This window comes from Triturus cristatus, chromosome 5_2 (assembly GCF_964204655.1).
Source record: "Triturus cristatus chromosome 5_2, aTriCri1.1, whole genome shotgun sequence".
Lineage (NCBI taxonomy): Eukaryota > Metazoa > Chordata > Amphibia > Caudata > Salamandridae > Triturus > Triturus cristatus.
Genome location: NC_140588.1, coordinates 798,160,766 through 798,177,390, shown reverse-complemented (window position 1 = coordinate 798,177,390; position 16,625 = coordinate 798,160,766). Strand labels below are relative to the sequence as shown.

The following is a 16,625-nucleotide window of genomic DNA, read 5'->3' as shown; positions in this document are numbered from 1 at the left end:
ACTGTGAATGTGGATTGTTATGAATCTAATTTTGTGCCCTTGGCTGTTGTTGTGTCAGTCAGATATTTTCAGCCTCTTTGCCTGGTCAAGGATTCTACCATGGGAATTAGGGCCTGATTTAGATCTTGGCGGATGGGTTACTCTGTCACAATGGTAACTGATATCCGGTCCACCAACATATAAATCCTATTATATCCTATGGGATTTATATTTTGGCAGGCGGGATATCCGTCACGTTGTGATGGATTAATCCATTTGCCAACATTGAAATCAGACCCATAGTCAGGGAAATCTAGCTTTCTCTAGTGGGACAAGGAGGCAAACTGTATCCAAAGGGGGCTCCACAGGGTCGGATTCTTTCTCACCAAGGGATTGCTTAAACGGATTTGCTGCTGCAGTGAAGCTCCATGCAGGTCCAGAAAGTGGTTTTAGGGGGGTGCCTTGGTTTTCCACATTTATAGTTAGCACTAGATAGTGGTGGAGATGACTTCTGACACCTGCCTAACCAATGGGCTGAAAGTTTCTATGGATGATCCAGTTCACTTTTTTGGTCGTTCTTGTTTGCCCTTCTGCAACAATTCTATAGTGTACCATATTCCTTAAAGTCAAGACACAGAGACCCTTTCTCCCTTTTGCACAGCCTGTGTGCCCACCCAGGCGTGTGCCCAAGGAAATAAGTAGCCCCCCTCCTTTGTGGTCACCCAAAATTGATTCGGAGCAATAGCTTCCCTTCCACTGGGTTTGGGTCTGCACAATCTAACTGACTAACTCCCCTCGCAACAACTAACAATGGACAGGCTAGGGTTCACCTCAACATCTCAATCATTATCTCTGCCAGGTCAGCCCTCCAGTTTGACAGCCGCTGTGATGCCAATGCTTCACCACTTCAACAGATGTATCTAACAAACTGGACCAAACTGGACTCTATCTTAACAGCTATTGAAAACTCTAGGTCCTCTGACAAAAACAAAATTGGTGCAGTAGCAATTGAAGTCAATCTCTTGCGTGATGACCACAGAAAGATCGCTGATTGAGTGTCCCAAGCTGAATGCACACTTCAAGATTTAGAACCACAAAATTGGAGACACAAAGGCAACAGCAGGACTTCATGGATCAAGTACGTTTCCTGGTGGGCATAACTGAAGCTGCTGAGGGTGGGGCCCACAGAAGCAACATAGCAGTGACCTTTACCTACTTCTGCACTCCGCACGATGGTTACCAAGTTGCTTCATTACAAAGACCGGGACTTAATAGTGCGTGAAGCCATGTCGGTCACTTCTCGGAAAATTGATAACAACCGCATCATGCTATTTCCCTACTATACCATCGCGGTGCAATGCGAGCAGACCTCTTCCATAGGGGTAAAGTGCAAATTGTATAAAAAGGGTCAGAAATACTCTCTATTGTTGCTTGCAAAACCTAGAATAACCACTAAACCCAAATGCCATTTCCTTTACAACTTCCATGATGTTTGAGACTGGGCTAAACAATTGATAACAACCTCCCAGGTTCCACTCGTGAGACAAGAAACATCTCCTGTCTCACGAGTGGAATGAACTGCTGTCCAATTTACAGTCCAAACCCAAAGATGACACCCTTGCACCTTAAATGTGCTTCAACTGCCAGAGAATAAAACTGCCTCATGAAATGACCCTGCCTGCCCCCACTCAGACCCACTTGTGAATCCATCCTTTACACTGTCAGTAGCACATCAGAAAACACATAATACCTCTGGTATAATAATGTATCTTCCTGTGATGAATGTTCTGTTGCTGAGAAAAGTTCCCCTTTGCACTCTCCTAATTGCCAAATCAATTCACTTACAATGTGTCTATATGTCCTAGTTGTTTGTTGCCCACTGTAGGAAGCTGGCTCTGTATATACTATACCAAAGTAAGGTATAGTGTGCACATAGCCCAGTTGATCCCAAAGGGATAGCAGAGGCTAAAATAGATAATCACTAACAGCTCTTTTTGTGATAGTGTGGTCGAGCAGTTAGGCTTATCAGGAGGGTGTGTGAAGCATTTATTGTATTCACTCGATCAAGGCTGATGGCACACACTCAGAGACAGAATCCAGAACAATTAGGTAAGTATAAAAAAGATATACTTATGTTTAAACCAAGCAGGACTTGGCAAAGGTAATTGAAAGATACTTTCAAATGCAAAACTTTACAAGTAAATGCAGTTGTGGTTGAAATTGAAATTGTTTCAGGTTTGTATTTGCTTTTAAACAGTTTAGAATACATAGGAATTACTTTAGAGTACTTTTAAATTAAATTTTAGTTACTTTTGCTATTCAGGTGATATTCCTATTTATCACACAGTGGGTCTTACAAAACACAGGTAAGTATGACAGTTTATAGTTTAAAGAAAATTACTTTGGTTTTCATACAAAAAGTCCGTTTCTATGGGAGAACAGAAGGTTATCGATTTGCATGTAAGTAAACGTCCTGCAAGAATAGCTTTTTAGGGTTTGAACCAAGGTTCCCCAAGGTTTAAGAAGGCACTCGAATTGCACCACCAGTGGCGCTAGGGCAACCAGGTGCAGAGTGCAGAAGCCCTATGTTAGCCAATGGCGCTAGGGGGCATATAGGGTTAGGGGCTGCTCACGGGCAGGCCCCTCAGTCTTGGGAGTCAAGCTCCTATGGTTAAGGTTAGGGCAAAGGAGGTCCCAGGTTGTCACCAAGTCCACACCACCAGAGGCGCAGGGCGGAAGGGTTCAGGGTGCTTAGGAGGGGTCGGGAGCCCAATGCAATCCTCTGGAGATTGCCAGCTTTGGATTTTGGCTGCAGGCTCAGTCCAGGAAGTCTTCCAGGAGGAACGAACAGCTGGGCAGGTAAGTTGAAGGGCTCGGACTTAGGTGCACCTCAGGTACTTTTCTCCAGGGCGCAGGGCAGCCGTATGCAGGGGTGCCTTTTGAGGTCGGATTTCACCTTACCGGGCCACACGCAGTTGGTGGTGTCTCCATGCAGAGGCAGCAGGCGAAGTCGGGGAGTCCTGGAGGGGTCAACCCACAGTGGACTCAGACTCTGGAATGCTGAGAGACCTGTCTGGGACCGGTGGACCACAATGCAACACAAAAAGATGATGAACGGAATGTTGAACATTGTCAAACATTCTCCCCCTGGGTTTAATCCATCATTATTTTGCTTGCCACGCCATTCCAGTTCGGACCCAGCCATATGCAAATCAGCCTTGACCCTGTTCCCCATGCCCGAACTGCCAGGCCAGGTCCTCCCTGGACCGGAAAACAAGCATCCTGGGACCGGTTTCAGGGCATCACCCCTCATCAGCCGGGCTATCTTGAAACCAGTGTTTTAGAGAGCACAGGACCCATGATGGGCATACCCTTCCCACTTAGGGTAAAAACCGGTGTGCCACTTGGACTGGGGCCATAGTGCGACGGATACAGTGGTGGTTCCAGGTGTTGAGTTTCTTCATCCTCAGCAGGCTTAGAGTCTTTCTTTGGAGTTTCTTTTGAACATAGCTGCTGTTTGCAGGAGATCTGGTCTTTGTTGAAGGCAGTCAGTCCTCCCAGGGGTTTTGGAGGTCGCTGGCTGCAGGGCCTGCATCAAAAGTCACTTTTGATGCAGGATCTCTGGAAACTGCACATGGGCTGGTAGTGCTGGGGCCAAGTCCGTTCTTCTCTGCAGTCTCCTCTGCTGTGTGACTTCTTCCATCCTTCTTCTTCGTAGGTTTCAGGATTCCAGGGAGGCAAGTGACAGGGTCCCCCTAAATACTAAATTTAGCGGCGTTACAGTGGTGTGCAGGACAGAACCATTAGTTCCCTTCCTTGGGGTGAGTACACCCCCTATTATGCCACCCTCCAGTGGGAGGGGGGCTTGAGCCTCTCTTTAACTGGCTGTGTCCTCTCATCTTCAAGATGGAGGGAACTGAGATGTGTGCTTCACCTCGCCTCCCTCACTTGAGGGGTGGGGTTGACAATGGTGGGCATACCTCCTAACTTGGATTTCCCACCGAGACAATTGCTGGGGGCAGCAAAAGGCAGGGACATATTACAAAGGCGGCAGGCCTTTGAAGCTCCCCCTTCGTGGACCCAGTCCAACCTGGGGGAGGAGGTATGACACTTCTGTCTAGGATGGGCCATGTTTCGGGACCCAGAGAGTGGAGGCCCTCAATCCAGGGGTCCAGAAACCTGTCTAGTGGTTGCAAATGTGGTCTACAAAGCCCATCCTGCTTTATGGGTGACTTACCTAGGCCATAGGCAGTGGATTGCAGGCATGGCACACAGAGACATGTGGATGTTAAGGTGCAGGGCCCCTAAGACTGGGGCAATAGGTGCTTCCTCCCTTAGAAACTTCCCTGGTCACAGTGCCCTTGGCACCCCTGGTACCTTTTACAAGGGTCTTACCTGTGGCAACAGATGTGGCAATTGTGGGTACAAAGGTACAGTTTTGGGAAAGAACACAGGACCTGGGAACCTGATTGGCAGTGTCTCCAGGAATTGCCAATATTTTAAATCAAATGTATATTTCAATAATTCACACAATTCAATGTTCATTAATATTTATTATTAAAAAACATGAATAAAGTTTTAATTAAAAAAACTTGTCTGTGACTCATTCTATTTACATAGTTTTTATCGTTACATTTTGTGGATGAAAAATGTCAAAATAAATATTCCGAGAGATATTGTTTTTTTTGTAATAACCCAGCATGTCTCTGTGTCTTTTTTTTAAAACATTTTTGGACCCACAAAATATAATCATAAAACCAACAAGAGGGCCTTGCACTCTGGCAGAAGATCATAGAGCTCCAGCAAGAAGTGCTTTAAAATAATCTGGTAAATTCTGCTGGAGTCATGGATTTAATGCCCCAGGAGAATTATTGTTTTTTTTATGGTGCTAGCAGGTTGCTGGGCTCCCTGCAGCCCCATAATATTCAAAAATGCTTGTTGATGACCTCTCTATTCTAGGAGCACCACCAAACTAAAACAATATAAAAATTAAGTCCTTGCAGGGCATTATGGCGCGCTCCTTCAAAGGAGCAGTGAATAATAAATGAGCGGCTCCTGACATTTTTAAAATTTACTGTGGGTGTCCTGGGTCCTGTTGGTGGGCTCCACTGGAAACTGTTATATCATGCCAAGGGGTTGGGGATCCCGTGGTAGATACCACCATGGGAGGGAGGCACACAGGCTCCTCCCCTTTGTGTAGTTGTTTTGATCCTTGGGAAGGGGTCCCTTGCCCCTCTAGAGGTCGGGGAGGGGGAGTGCATGCCCCCCTCACCATAAACTTATATTTGGCCCCTAGGGATGGGGTATTTGGGACCTTGAGTGACTGGGGGAGGGAAGGTCCACTCCCGGCCTCCTTCCTAAAAATATAATTGTGACGACCACAGGTCCTAGCCCGTCCGGTTGTCTAATTTACCTATAATTAAAATGCCAATAGGTGTTTCTTTTTTAAAAGAAAGTTGTGATCCTGCAGGAGTCCCACAGGAGTCCTGCTGGATCGGGACTTTTTAACATTTCGTTTAGCAAGGCCTAGGGGTGCAAGGTATCCCTACCCTGCCTCCTTATATATGTTTTCCAATTAAATGCAGGACAGGGGACTTTGGGCCTGATTTAGATTTTGGCTGATGGGTGACCGCCACAACGGTGACGGATATCCCGTCAGTCGAAATATAAATCCCATACTATCCTATGGGATTTATATTTTGACTGACTGGATATCCATTACCATTGTAATGGAGCATCCCATCCACCGAAATCTAAACCAGGCCCTAAGTCCCCGGGTCCTGTTATGGCTGCCTGCAACATTTCTTTTCACGTTGCAGGCAGCCAATCAGAGTGTTTGCTCTCGCGGGTGTAGTCTATTGTGAACGAATTGGTCTAAGGGGAAAAAAGCTACCTGTGCCAATCAAAATGCTCCATATTTTTAAATTGGATTTCAGGAAGTTCCTTGAGCTCAACCTCCCTGATATACAAACATTTTCTATCCCTAATTTCCCAAAAACTACTGGACGGATTTACACCAAATCAAAAAAAGCACACTTTCTGGTTCAAGATCTAACTTACTGACAAATTTGGTGTAATTTAATTCAGCAGTTTTTGTGGTAGCGCTGTTCAACAAAGTCTATGGAAAATGCATGGGGGTTTGTATTTTAGATCCCCCTTTTTATAAGCCCTCACTTGATGGATAGCCCTGAAACTTTCCATGCACAAACTAGGCATAGCAAAAAAGAGTTCTGGAACGTTTTATGGTAATTCATCAAATGGCGCAAAAGATATTAGCAAAACAAAAAAGGCCTTTCCTATTGAAACACTAACCTATCTATAACTACACAGTGGCAAACGCCACTGTGTTATATATACATATATATAGCAGGTTTGAGTATATGTATACACACACACACATATATATATATGAAACCAGGATCCAAACAAACGACCACGGTGGGCCTAACAAGGGCACAGACTCCAGTTAAAGGTGCAATAAAGAAGATTTATTGTCTTAGCATGTCAGGATGACGCGTTCTGACCACAAGCCTGTGGTCTTGATCACATAGTGTGCTAAGGTGAAAGGCATTCAATTAATAGTGACATAAGTGGCTTTACTATGTCCATAGTGACAAGGCAAAAAACGTAACACTTTTGCAGCAAGTAGTAAAATATCTTGTCATCCATTGATGACTAGGCACAGCAATGACAAGCACTTTTAGTAGCAGGCATAGAAAAAAGACTACCACTCTATTTGTAGGTGCAAATAGCCATGTTTTCTGTAACATCAGTTGTGTGCGGCAGATCAGAAGATAAGCTGGTGCTGGCAGTGCCAGAGGCATGGTAAACGATTAAAGAATGCATGGATTGGGTTTTAAGTCTCCCAAAAATAGTCTGATGGAAAACAGAGCTAAACGGTTTCCCACCTGAACCTATAAACCATGAATACCATGTGGCCCAATTTAATATGGGAGGAATCTGGTGTACCATCGTAACTAAAAGGGGGAACATTGATTGTAACGCATTCATAGCAGTAGAAGCGTGTGAAAGCCAATGCAAAAGTCTATGTACCAGTCGGAGCGCAACTTATGCGGTCAAGTTATATAAGCTTAGTGCTGGAGCGGAAGAAGGGCCTTGATGTCACTGGAGTCTAATCTTTGCATGTTAAGGTCTAAGCCTGATGTATGGAAATCGAGTCAACTGCTCAGAAAGATGTAGAATAGGTGAAAAAATGCTGTACAGTGCCGTCACTAATAGACAAAGTTAAAAACTAGAGAATACTTACAGGAAAAATCAGTTTTGGTGCCGTGAGATGTGGAAGGGACAAAAAGCCAAACAGTTGCTTGAGGAATAGGCGAGACTGGTGCAGTGTAGTAAAAATGTGTTGCAGTGGATTAAAAACTGGACAACCAACTAGAAGTCAGCCGACTTCCAAAAAAGTCAAATTGGCGATAGTGTGAGAGCGCATGACTGAAGTGAATATTAACGATAAACGTTATAAAAAGTTGTAAAGGTCTTCACTAATGTTTAATCATGCTGGGGCCTTGGTGTTGAGTTCTATTATGTATTTCGACTACAGTTGTCTCAACAAATTCTCTCTGTTGCCACCACGTCTGAGTGGCAGAATGCAATCAATGACGCAGTATTTGAGGTGGTCTAAGTTGTTCTGGTGTGTCTCTTTGAAGTGCCAGGCGACGGGGGTATGTCGGGTCACTGTTGTCAATGGCTCTGATGTGTTGCGAAATCCGTAGGTGCACTTGGAGCTTGGTGCTACCTACATATTTAAGCCCACAGCTGCAAGTGAGAATGTACACTGCGAATCCCGTTCTGCAGGTGAGTTTCTGTTGTATCACTATGAGTTTACTCCTGAATTCTGCCGAGATTTGGATGGTGTTAACTCCAAATCTGCAAGCCCTGCAACTACTGCACTTGAGAAAACCTTTGACACTAGTTAACCAATTAGTGGTATTGGTTATTTCAGGGCTGTTTCTGACTACAGTGTCATGCATGGACCTGGCTCTCCTATAGGTAATGTCAGGCCTAGGGGCAACCATGGGTCCTAATGTGGAGTCAGTTTTGATAATCCCCAAGTGTTTGTTAACCCCTTCCCCGCTCATGACGGAACCGCTCCGTCAAGAGCCACGGTTGCCGTGTGCTCATGACGGAGCGGTTCCGTCATGCCACGACCGTTGGCGGCCGCTCCGCCCACGCGGCGCTGTTTCCCCGCCTGTGCGGGGGGACAACGCAACTGGGCTCCGTCATGACGGAACCGCTCCGTCATGAGCATAGCTCAACCGTGGCTCATGACGGAGTGGCTCCGTCATGAGCACAGCGCCACCGCGCTGCCCCCCCCGCACCCCCCAGCGCTGCGGCGGAATTCCCGCCGCAGCGAAAGGGTTAAAAATGGATTTAAGTGCTCTTGACTCAGTGTTGTGAGTTATGATGAGGCGTGTGGTTATCCATCCCTTAGTGGCCAGGTCTGCTTGAGTGTCTGTGCCAATAGTGGTGTCTGTGGATGTGTTTTGTAGTAATAACTCTCTTGGAAATTAATTAGCTTTGGTGATCGCAGCAGTGATTGTCTTTTCAGTGTATCCCCTGGCTTTGAATCTCATGTGAGACTCCAATTGGCACTTGGTTAGGTCTGTGAGATTGCTGCAAATTCTGCACAAGCGCAGCATTTCGCTGTATGGAATGCTAGCTATCAGATGTTTTGGGTGAAAGCTGGTAGCGTGAAGGGTGGAATTACCTGCAACATAAACTTTTACATCTAGAAATTCTACAGTATCAGTGCTGATGGTGGCATTGAACTCCAAATTTAAATCATTACAGTTGATCTCATTGATAAATGTTTTAGCACTGTCCATAGAACCCTTCCAGACCACAAAAACATTGTCTATGTAGCGTAGCCAGCAAAGAATGTTGTTAGACCAAGCTTCAGAGTGTGTGACCTGGAGGACCCGCTCCTCCCACCAGCCCACATGAAGGCAGGCGTAGCTGGGGAGAAGTAAGCCCCAATAGCCACACCCCTAAGCTGCTGGTATATCTTGTTGTTGAACATAAAATGGTTATGCTGCAGGCACCACTCAATAAGAAACATGATAAGCTCATTGTGTTTATAACAATGGATAGGTCTTTTAGTCAAAAATTCATGGCATACATTTAGTCCATCAAAGTGATGGATGCTCGTGTAGAGCGAAGTTATATTGAGGGACATCAGGATACAGTTCGGTGACCACTGGATGTTTTTGATTTTGAGAAGGAAGTCACTTGTGTCTCTTAAGTATGTAGGTAGTTTAGTGACGTGCTCTTGCAAGAAATAATCAACATATTTCGATATGCTTTTGCGTGCCGAGATGATTGGCCTGCCAGGCACCGGAGATGTTCCCTTGTGTACTTTAGGCAGGAAGTACATAATCGGTAATACAGGAAATTCATTGTTGAGAAAATTGAACTCCTCTTTGCTGAGAGCGCTTTGAGTCCTGTAATTGTTCAGGCAATTTTTGAGTTCTTTGCCACTAGCACTCACTTCCTTCATGTTGGTAGGACTGTAGCATATGGCATCATTAAGTTGTCTGTAGGCTTCTTCCATGTACATGTGTTTAGGCCTTAGGACGATGTTACCTACTTTGTCTGATTTGTTAATGATTATGTCCGGTCTGGCTTTGAGTTTACTCATGAGGTCCATATATTGTTTGTGTTTGTAATTATTTTAGTTTTTTGCACGGGTTCTTTGTTTGTGCAAATTCTTAACCTCTTCTACAATCACATCATTGTAAATGTCAATGGCATCTCTAGTCATGGAAGGTGTGCAAGATGGTCAATGCCAGCGTTGTGTAATAGTACTTGCTTGGAGGGATTGTCATTTGGAGATTCTAGCTCAGACATAGTTCTGATGGTGGCGATGTCTGAAACTGCAAGGGTGTCTGGCATGTGAACCCTCACATTGCTGTTCGAAGGTGGGGATTTATTTCCATGTTTTTGCTTGAAGAATTTGATGAGTTTTAATTCCCGAATGAAATTAAAAATGTCAATTCGAGTGGTGGTGTAATCGAAACTGCTTTCTGGGTAGTAGGTCAAGCCCAAGGAGAGAAGTTGTCTTTCCGCCTCGGTTAGTTGTAGATCAGAGAGATTGATAACTGTATTGGAGTTGCTTGTTATTTTCGTCTCCAGTTGCCTCTTTTTTTGTTGAAGCTTCCTCTTTGATTTCCTAAGTTTTCTGTGCTCCCTCCTTCTGCAGTTCCGACTGAGTTTTGTTTCTTCGGTATTCGTGGCCGCAGTGTTTGGCGCCTGTCCTCGACTAAAAAACCAAGTTCCTCCGTTAAGCTGAAGTTGTTTCTTAGTCTGGGGTCACTGTTGCTTGTGATGCTACCATCTTCTGAGTCTGTGCCGGTGTCTACAGTGGAACTCAGGTCTGATGTCGAGGCCGAGTCAGTTGGATCACGGGACATGGCAGCTGACATTGTAGGTGCGGAAACTTTGGTTAGAGTGTTGAGCTTTTGTCTTTTTTCTGAATCAAATTTCCTCGCAAAGGTGAAAATTTGTCCACACTCATAGTCAGACTTATCCCACGCAAACTTAAATGCCTTGCGTGTCTTTATGGTTTATTCATGTTTTTTCATTCTTGTCATTATTTCTTCACAGCCTTTGCTCACACCTTTTTTTTGGTCTGAGCTGTCGAATCCTCATTGATTTTTTCAATTTTATCTTGAAGTTCCCTTCGATCAATATCGGCATATTTGATGAGGATAATTATTAGGTGCATAAAAGCCGCCAGGTTGCTCTCCGCCCACTCTTTGAGCATATATACATTTACACACACATATATGAGTATATATATTCACACTCATCTGTATATATGAATAAAATATATATATATATGTGTGTGTGTGTGTCTTTGCGCCCTTCACCAAATATCTATGTATTGGCTTGCATTTTGCTTGTTTCTACCACAGGCCATAGCATAAAGGAGTAGGCATTTTACTGGAACATCGATAAAGTGCCACTCAAAAAAACAGTTTTCCACCAATACGGTAGGAGGGACTTTAATTAACCAGTAATTGCTAGCACCTACTTATACTAGTTTGTCTTTACAAGCGTTCCATAGTAATCAAGACATTTATTGAAAGTTGCGATATTGATTCATCAGCATATACCAGCATTGGCATATTTACTTATCCTACTGAAATCAAGCGTAATTTATTAAAGTTGCAAAATTGGGTAGGTACATATTTATGTTGAATCCACACCACCTCAACTTTGTGAAGGACATTTGAAGCCGTTGCATTTTACTCATGAGGGGCATTTAGTAACAACATAAGTTACTCATGACAGACTTTTTAAGCAATTGCTCTGAATTGAGATGGACATCTAGTAAAGTTCTGACTGTCTGCCGTCTTGTTAGAGACTTCACACAGTTTATTCTGACTCAAAAAGAACAGATAGGGGCAGAATTACTAACAAGTCATGCAACGCAGTAAGACAACTTGCTGCGGTGCTTTGCATGACTGGCAGGGGGCAGGAATGAGTCACATCTACTAAGATATGGTGTGTTCCTGCTCTCGTACTGCGTTGGTGTGCTGAGTGCAGCCTAGCGCCTTGTTCGGAAGGTCACTCACTGCATTACATCCATGATTGTGTTTGTGCAGGAAGGACCACCTTCCTGCACAACAACAATCCTCTGAGGCTTTTTCGTCTATCTATGTGTGCTGCAGAACGCAGTACACATAAAAAGGGGAAAAACATGTAGAAATTAACATATTTTTCCTCATTAAGCCTCCCTGTTAAGGCTTAACATTTTGAACCATTTCTAGGTTTACTCGCCTTAGAAAATCTGGGAATGCACCAAAATCCACAAGTGGATACATGGGAACACCCACGCTCCACCCATGGAATGCCTTCCCGGGGCAGAGTAACGCAAGGCAGCGATTTGCGCTGCCTTGCGTTACTCCAGATTTACTAGGGCCAAGCAAGGTGGTTTTGCATGGCTTAGTAAACTCTGTCACTGAAGCCCTTGAGTTGCCTTGTGTGATGCAATGGTAGTGCATGGGCTTCGTAGATCTGGGCCCTACTTATTACTTGAGCCACTGTAGCTATATGAAGGCCAGACTGACTGGCTTTGCCAATGCTTGCTTTTGCTTGCAGGATGAATGACAATGCTCAGCGATATATTTGTCGGACGATTCGCTATGGACAGCAAATGTACATAAATGTAAGGCAATTTGTAGTAATTACTTGAGCTACTGTAGCTATGTGAAAGGCCAGACTGATTGGCTTTGCCAATGCTTAATTTCGCTTGCAGACTGAATGGCAATGCTCAGAGATATATTTGTCGGACGATTCGAGAAGGACAATACATGTACTTAAATGTAAGGCAATGTGTCTCCTAAGAAGTAGTTACATTGACAAATGGTACTGTAAACTTATTCCGAATGCATGTAATGTTGTGCATTGTTGCTATAAACAAACGCTCAATTAAAAATGATGTTAATCCATGGATCGTCAGAAACTCACCCCTAATCAATGCGAGAATCATGGGTAAATTAGTGGGGACGGCAACAACTGCTGTGCATGCCAAAGTGAGCTGGCTTATGGTTGGACAATTAGGCATGGGCAGTAGTAAAGCAGTTCCCAATAGAAGCAAATTTCAGTAGGTACACAATCATTAATTGACATGAAAACTGCTGGGAAGTTAAGGGAAGGGTTAGCATTAGTCTTGCGCCCACAGACCAAAGAAGCTCAATTTCAATTTCATTGACATTTGACCCCCACTCAAATTATCTTTTAATGTTCTGTATCTCATATCTAGTAGAATGCTTCATTCCTATGTAAAAGAGGACAGATATACGAAGTTGACATTTTTCTTGAAGATGGAACACACAACTAACCAGGCTTTAAGGTTATGCTCAATGGCAGTTCATGTTAACGAACAACAGAGAAATAGATTACTATAGTCATTTAGAAAATAACAGTGTAAACAGTTTAAGCAGTTTAAAGAACCTTGCTTTGTATTCTTTTTAAATCTGCATGGATCAACTGACACTTTTGCCCACCTATAGATTGTGTCATCTTTTGGTAATTGAAATATTATTTACACAGCTGATTTTGCACACGACTAGTAAACAATTTTTGGTCTTCCAAATCTTTGTGTATATTTTCTCACATACCTGGTTTCGTTGCCATACAAATCAAGCAGTAAAGAAGGACAAAGAGAAAACATCTTGATGTGATCTGCTTCATCATTTCATTAACTTGTCTTCTGAAAAAGAAAAGAAAATAATAAATATGACAGTGAATTATTTTTAAACCACTTTAGCCCTAGCATGCCACATTACCATCATCAGCCCAATTCATACTCTTTCATTTATGTTAAATTGGAATTCAAGGCAGGATTGTCAAAAGGCACATAGTGAAGAAAAACCTTAATCTGGATTAATGTTAAAGTGCAGGCAGTGAACATGGAATTTAGTGTACACGGATGATTGATGTTTGATTCCAAAATGTATACAGTGTACGTTTACCAAATGGTGTCCAGTCTCTGAAGGCAAACCTGTTGGACATGTGAAGGGGTGGACATGTGTTTTAAATTGCATGCCAAAGTAATATCGTTCTCCAGTAGGAGAAGATTGATAGGTAACTTTATCCACGTAGAACCTGCCAGATAGGACAAGCAATGTTTGTTAGTCTGAGTTAGTAGCCCTCGAGATGCTGACCAAGGAGTGCGGGCAGGAACAATATGCCTGAGTGGGAGGATACTTTCAAATCTAAATCTCAGTTCCAAATATCGCTTTTTTAGACATATGATCCTTTGCCAAAGACAGCCAACGTTGTGGCCTTGGCCTAGGGATGCTTCACTGTAATGCCTGTTGGTTGGTATTCTGTGCTTGGCAGATGGTTCAACAATTAGCAATACCCTCCCACTTGCACAACCATCTGATGCCTCTGCCTTACCTCAAGTGATCATCACAAAGCTAGGAGGCACTTGGCTATAAACAGTAAATCAAAAGGCATTAATTTTACATAACATCACTTCAGTGTCTTGAAGAAGAGAATTTAAGATAGGGGATGATGACACAATTTAAAATAACTCAGAAGATGCTAGGGTTTAAAGGAGGATCTGAAGCCGCGCTGCGTGGAATCGGTGGAGGAGGAGATGAACTGGGATAAGTTCCGTCTCTTGTAGTGAATCCGTGAAGGTGAGGTCTTTCTGCATTTCACTGACAACAAGCATACACGTAAAAATATGCTTTAAGAACAATACCTCAACTCAAACATTCCTGAAGAATTGCTGGCTTTGAGCATAAGCGACAAACAAGATTTTACCAACTTTGGATGGCTGCTTGGGACTTGTTGAGGCAGCAAGTTGGGAAGTCTTAACATTTGGTTGATATAAGTGCCAATCAGAATTAACAACAGAGTACTAAAGGTTATCATCTCAGTACATGCCATCTTTTATGCTCTTGGTGCACTTGATCTAAGATACTTTTCTTTCTTGCATGGAATTGAGCGTGTATAACATTTTAAAGCATACTGACCATCTGTGGTAGCTGGTGTCGCCCTACTTTGAAACACGCTGTGACAAATCTTAAGCAGCACAAACTGTTTTGAAAGAGGTAGTCATAAGTGTTAGGGTAACACTCTGTCCTCCGCATGGAGATTTTTCTGAGTTTGCTTCCTGGGAGAAGACCTCAACACTTGGTGAAAAGGATGCACACCCACTCCTACCCGGAACTCTTTATTCTGGTGAAAGCAGTGCAGAGACCTAGTCAATTCATAGCAGCAGTCTTTGTTTTCTGGCAGTGTTAGACCTTTTAGCCTCAGGGTGGTCTTCCACCAAACGTTTTGCCTACTTACCTCCATTTTGTGCTGAAAATCCTTTTTGTTGATTCTGTGAAATTTACCACTGTTAACCAGTGCTAAAGTGCTTGTCCTCACACCCCTAAATATAGTTTAATTGGCTTACACCTGATTGGCTATTTTAATTTGCTTATAAGACCCTTATTGAGTGGTATACCATATACTCCTGTGAATTAAAGGCTACTAGTGGGCAGGCAGCACTTATTGTGCCACCCACTTAAGCAGCACCTTAAAACATGTCCCATAGTTGCCATTGCAGCATGAATGCCATTCACCTTGGCTATATAACCCCGTTGCCAAGCCTTAAACTCCCATTTTACTGTATATAAGTCACCCCTAAGGTAAGCCCTAGGTAGCCCATTGGGCAGGGTGCATTGTAATGAAAAGGTTTTAGCTCTCCTGGAAGTGAAAAACTCCTAAATTCGTTTTTCACTAATGTGAGGCCCATCTGTACCATTGGATAACATTTTGTTGTCTTATTACATTTAATAAGTGCTAACGTGTGATTGGGACCAGGTATCCAGTTCATGTTTGATATTTATGAAATTGTAATCAAAAATCTTCTTTAATGGTGAACTTGGATATTAAATTACAATTTTGGAAATGCCACTTTTGTGATGTTGGCATTTTTTTGCCTTTAGCCCTTTTGTACCTGCAGCCTGTCTTGGGTCACGTCACTGGGTGTAACTGACAGTTAGACTTTGTGAATTCCTCCCACACAGTCACACAATAGAGGGATTGGGGTGCCTAAGTGGGGCATCTGCTGCCAGGATGGGGGGCAGAGCTGAGCCCTATCTGCAACTGAATAGGGTGTGCTCTGCCTTCACACAAAGGAACTCCACATCGTCACTGAAACCAGCTTAGGGGCAGGGGAATCGGAAACCTCCAAGCACGTCAAAGAACTTCTCTAGCAGCTTCTCTCTCCTTCCTGAGGAAGGGCACCAGGGTATAAAAAAAAGGCCTTCAAACCCACTCTTCTGTTCACTTCTGGACCTGTGGAAGGAGACTCAGAGGACTGCCTGCTGCTGTGACCTGCTGAGCTGTCCCTGTAAGGACTTCTTTGCTGCCTGGAGCCTGCCTTAAACCCACAGAAGCCAGCCCTGCGGTCAAGCTCTACATCTTCACCTGAACCCAGGCCTAGTTTGCTGGTCTTCTGCTCTGCTCAGAACCACAGAGACATAAAAGATTCCCTCCATCTTGAACCAACACATGGTCCCAGCTTCAGTGAGTTCTGAACCCCCACGTGGAGTCCCAGCAGTCCTGGACCCTTCATTGTGGTGGTAAACGTGCCCAGATGGCCAAATCTTAAAACAGAGGAGTTAAAATATTTTTGGGCACAAACTGCTCTGAGAACCAGCCGGAGACCAGGATCAACTTGCTCGCCCATCCATCCGAGATGTATTGCTGGTCTGACTGACTTTGCAGCTTCTTCCAATATGTTCTTCTCCGCAGAAGCAAATCCTGTTCAGCGGTCCTTCGCCGAAGTGATATCCAGCTTCGTGGCACTGTCTTTGGCTACAGCCCTCTGCCTCATCCCCTGTAGATTTTTGGATTCCAAAAGACCAAGGCTCCCCGACCAAGACGCTCCCTCCTCGGACATTTCCTGCAGCCTTGCCCATCTGAACTTTACCCTCTCAAAAGTTTTTTCTCAAAATTTCTTCTGAACCCAAAGGTAAGCTCTGACCGTGCCTAATCCACTTCTTGTATCCGAACCATGCTCCATATTTTTCAACTTTGACTCGACTTGCGGGACAAGTTTTTATTAAAATCGTTCAAAATTCATAACTCCAGTTTTACTGATTGGATTTTTG

General features: G+C 43.8%; 1 protein-coding gene across 1 annotated transcript in view; it reads right to left on the bottom strand.

Annotated features, from left to right (window-relative positions):
- ADGRG4 (adhesion G protein-coupled receptor G4) overlaps positions 1-16,625 on the bottom strand; it is a 1,724,535-nt gene that overhangs the window by 1,401,124 nt on the left and 306,786 nt on the right. Inside the window, exon 2 of the mRNA XM_085607949.1 lies at positions 13,125-13,216. Within this exon, the coding sequence (XP_085464075.1) occupies positions 13,125-13,200 (76 nt within the window). The 5' untranslated portion in view covers positions 13,201-13,216. The remainder of the gene's footprint in view (positions 1-13,124; positions 13,217-16,625) is intronic.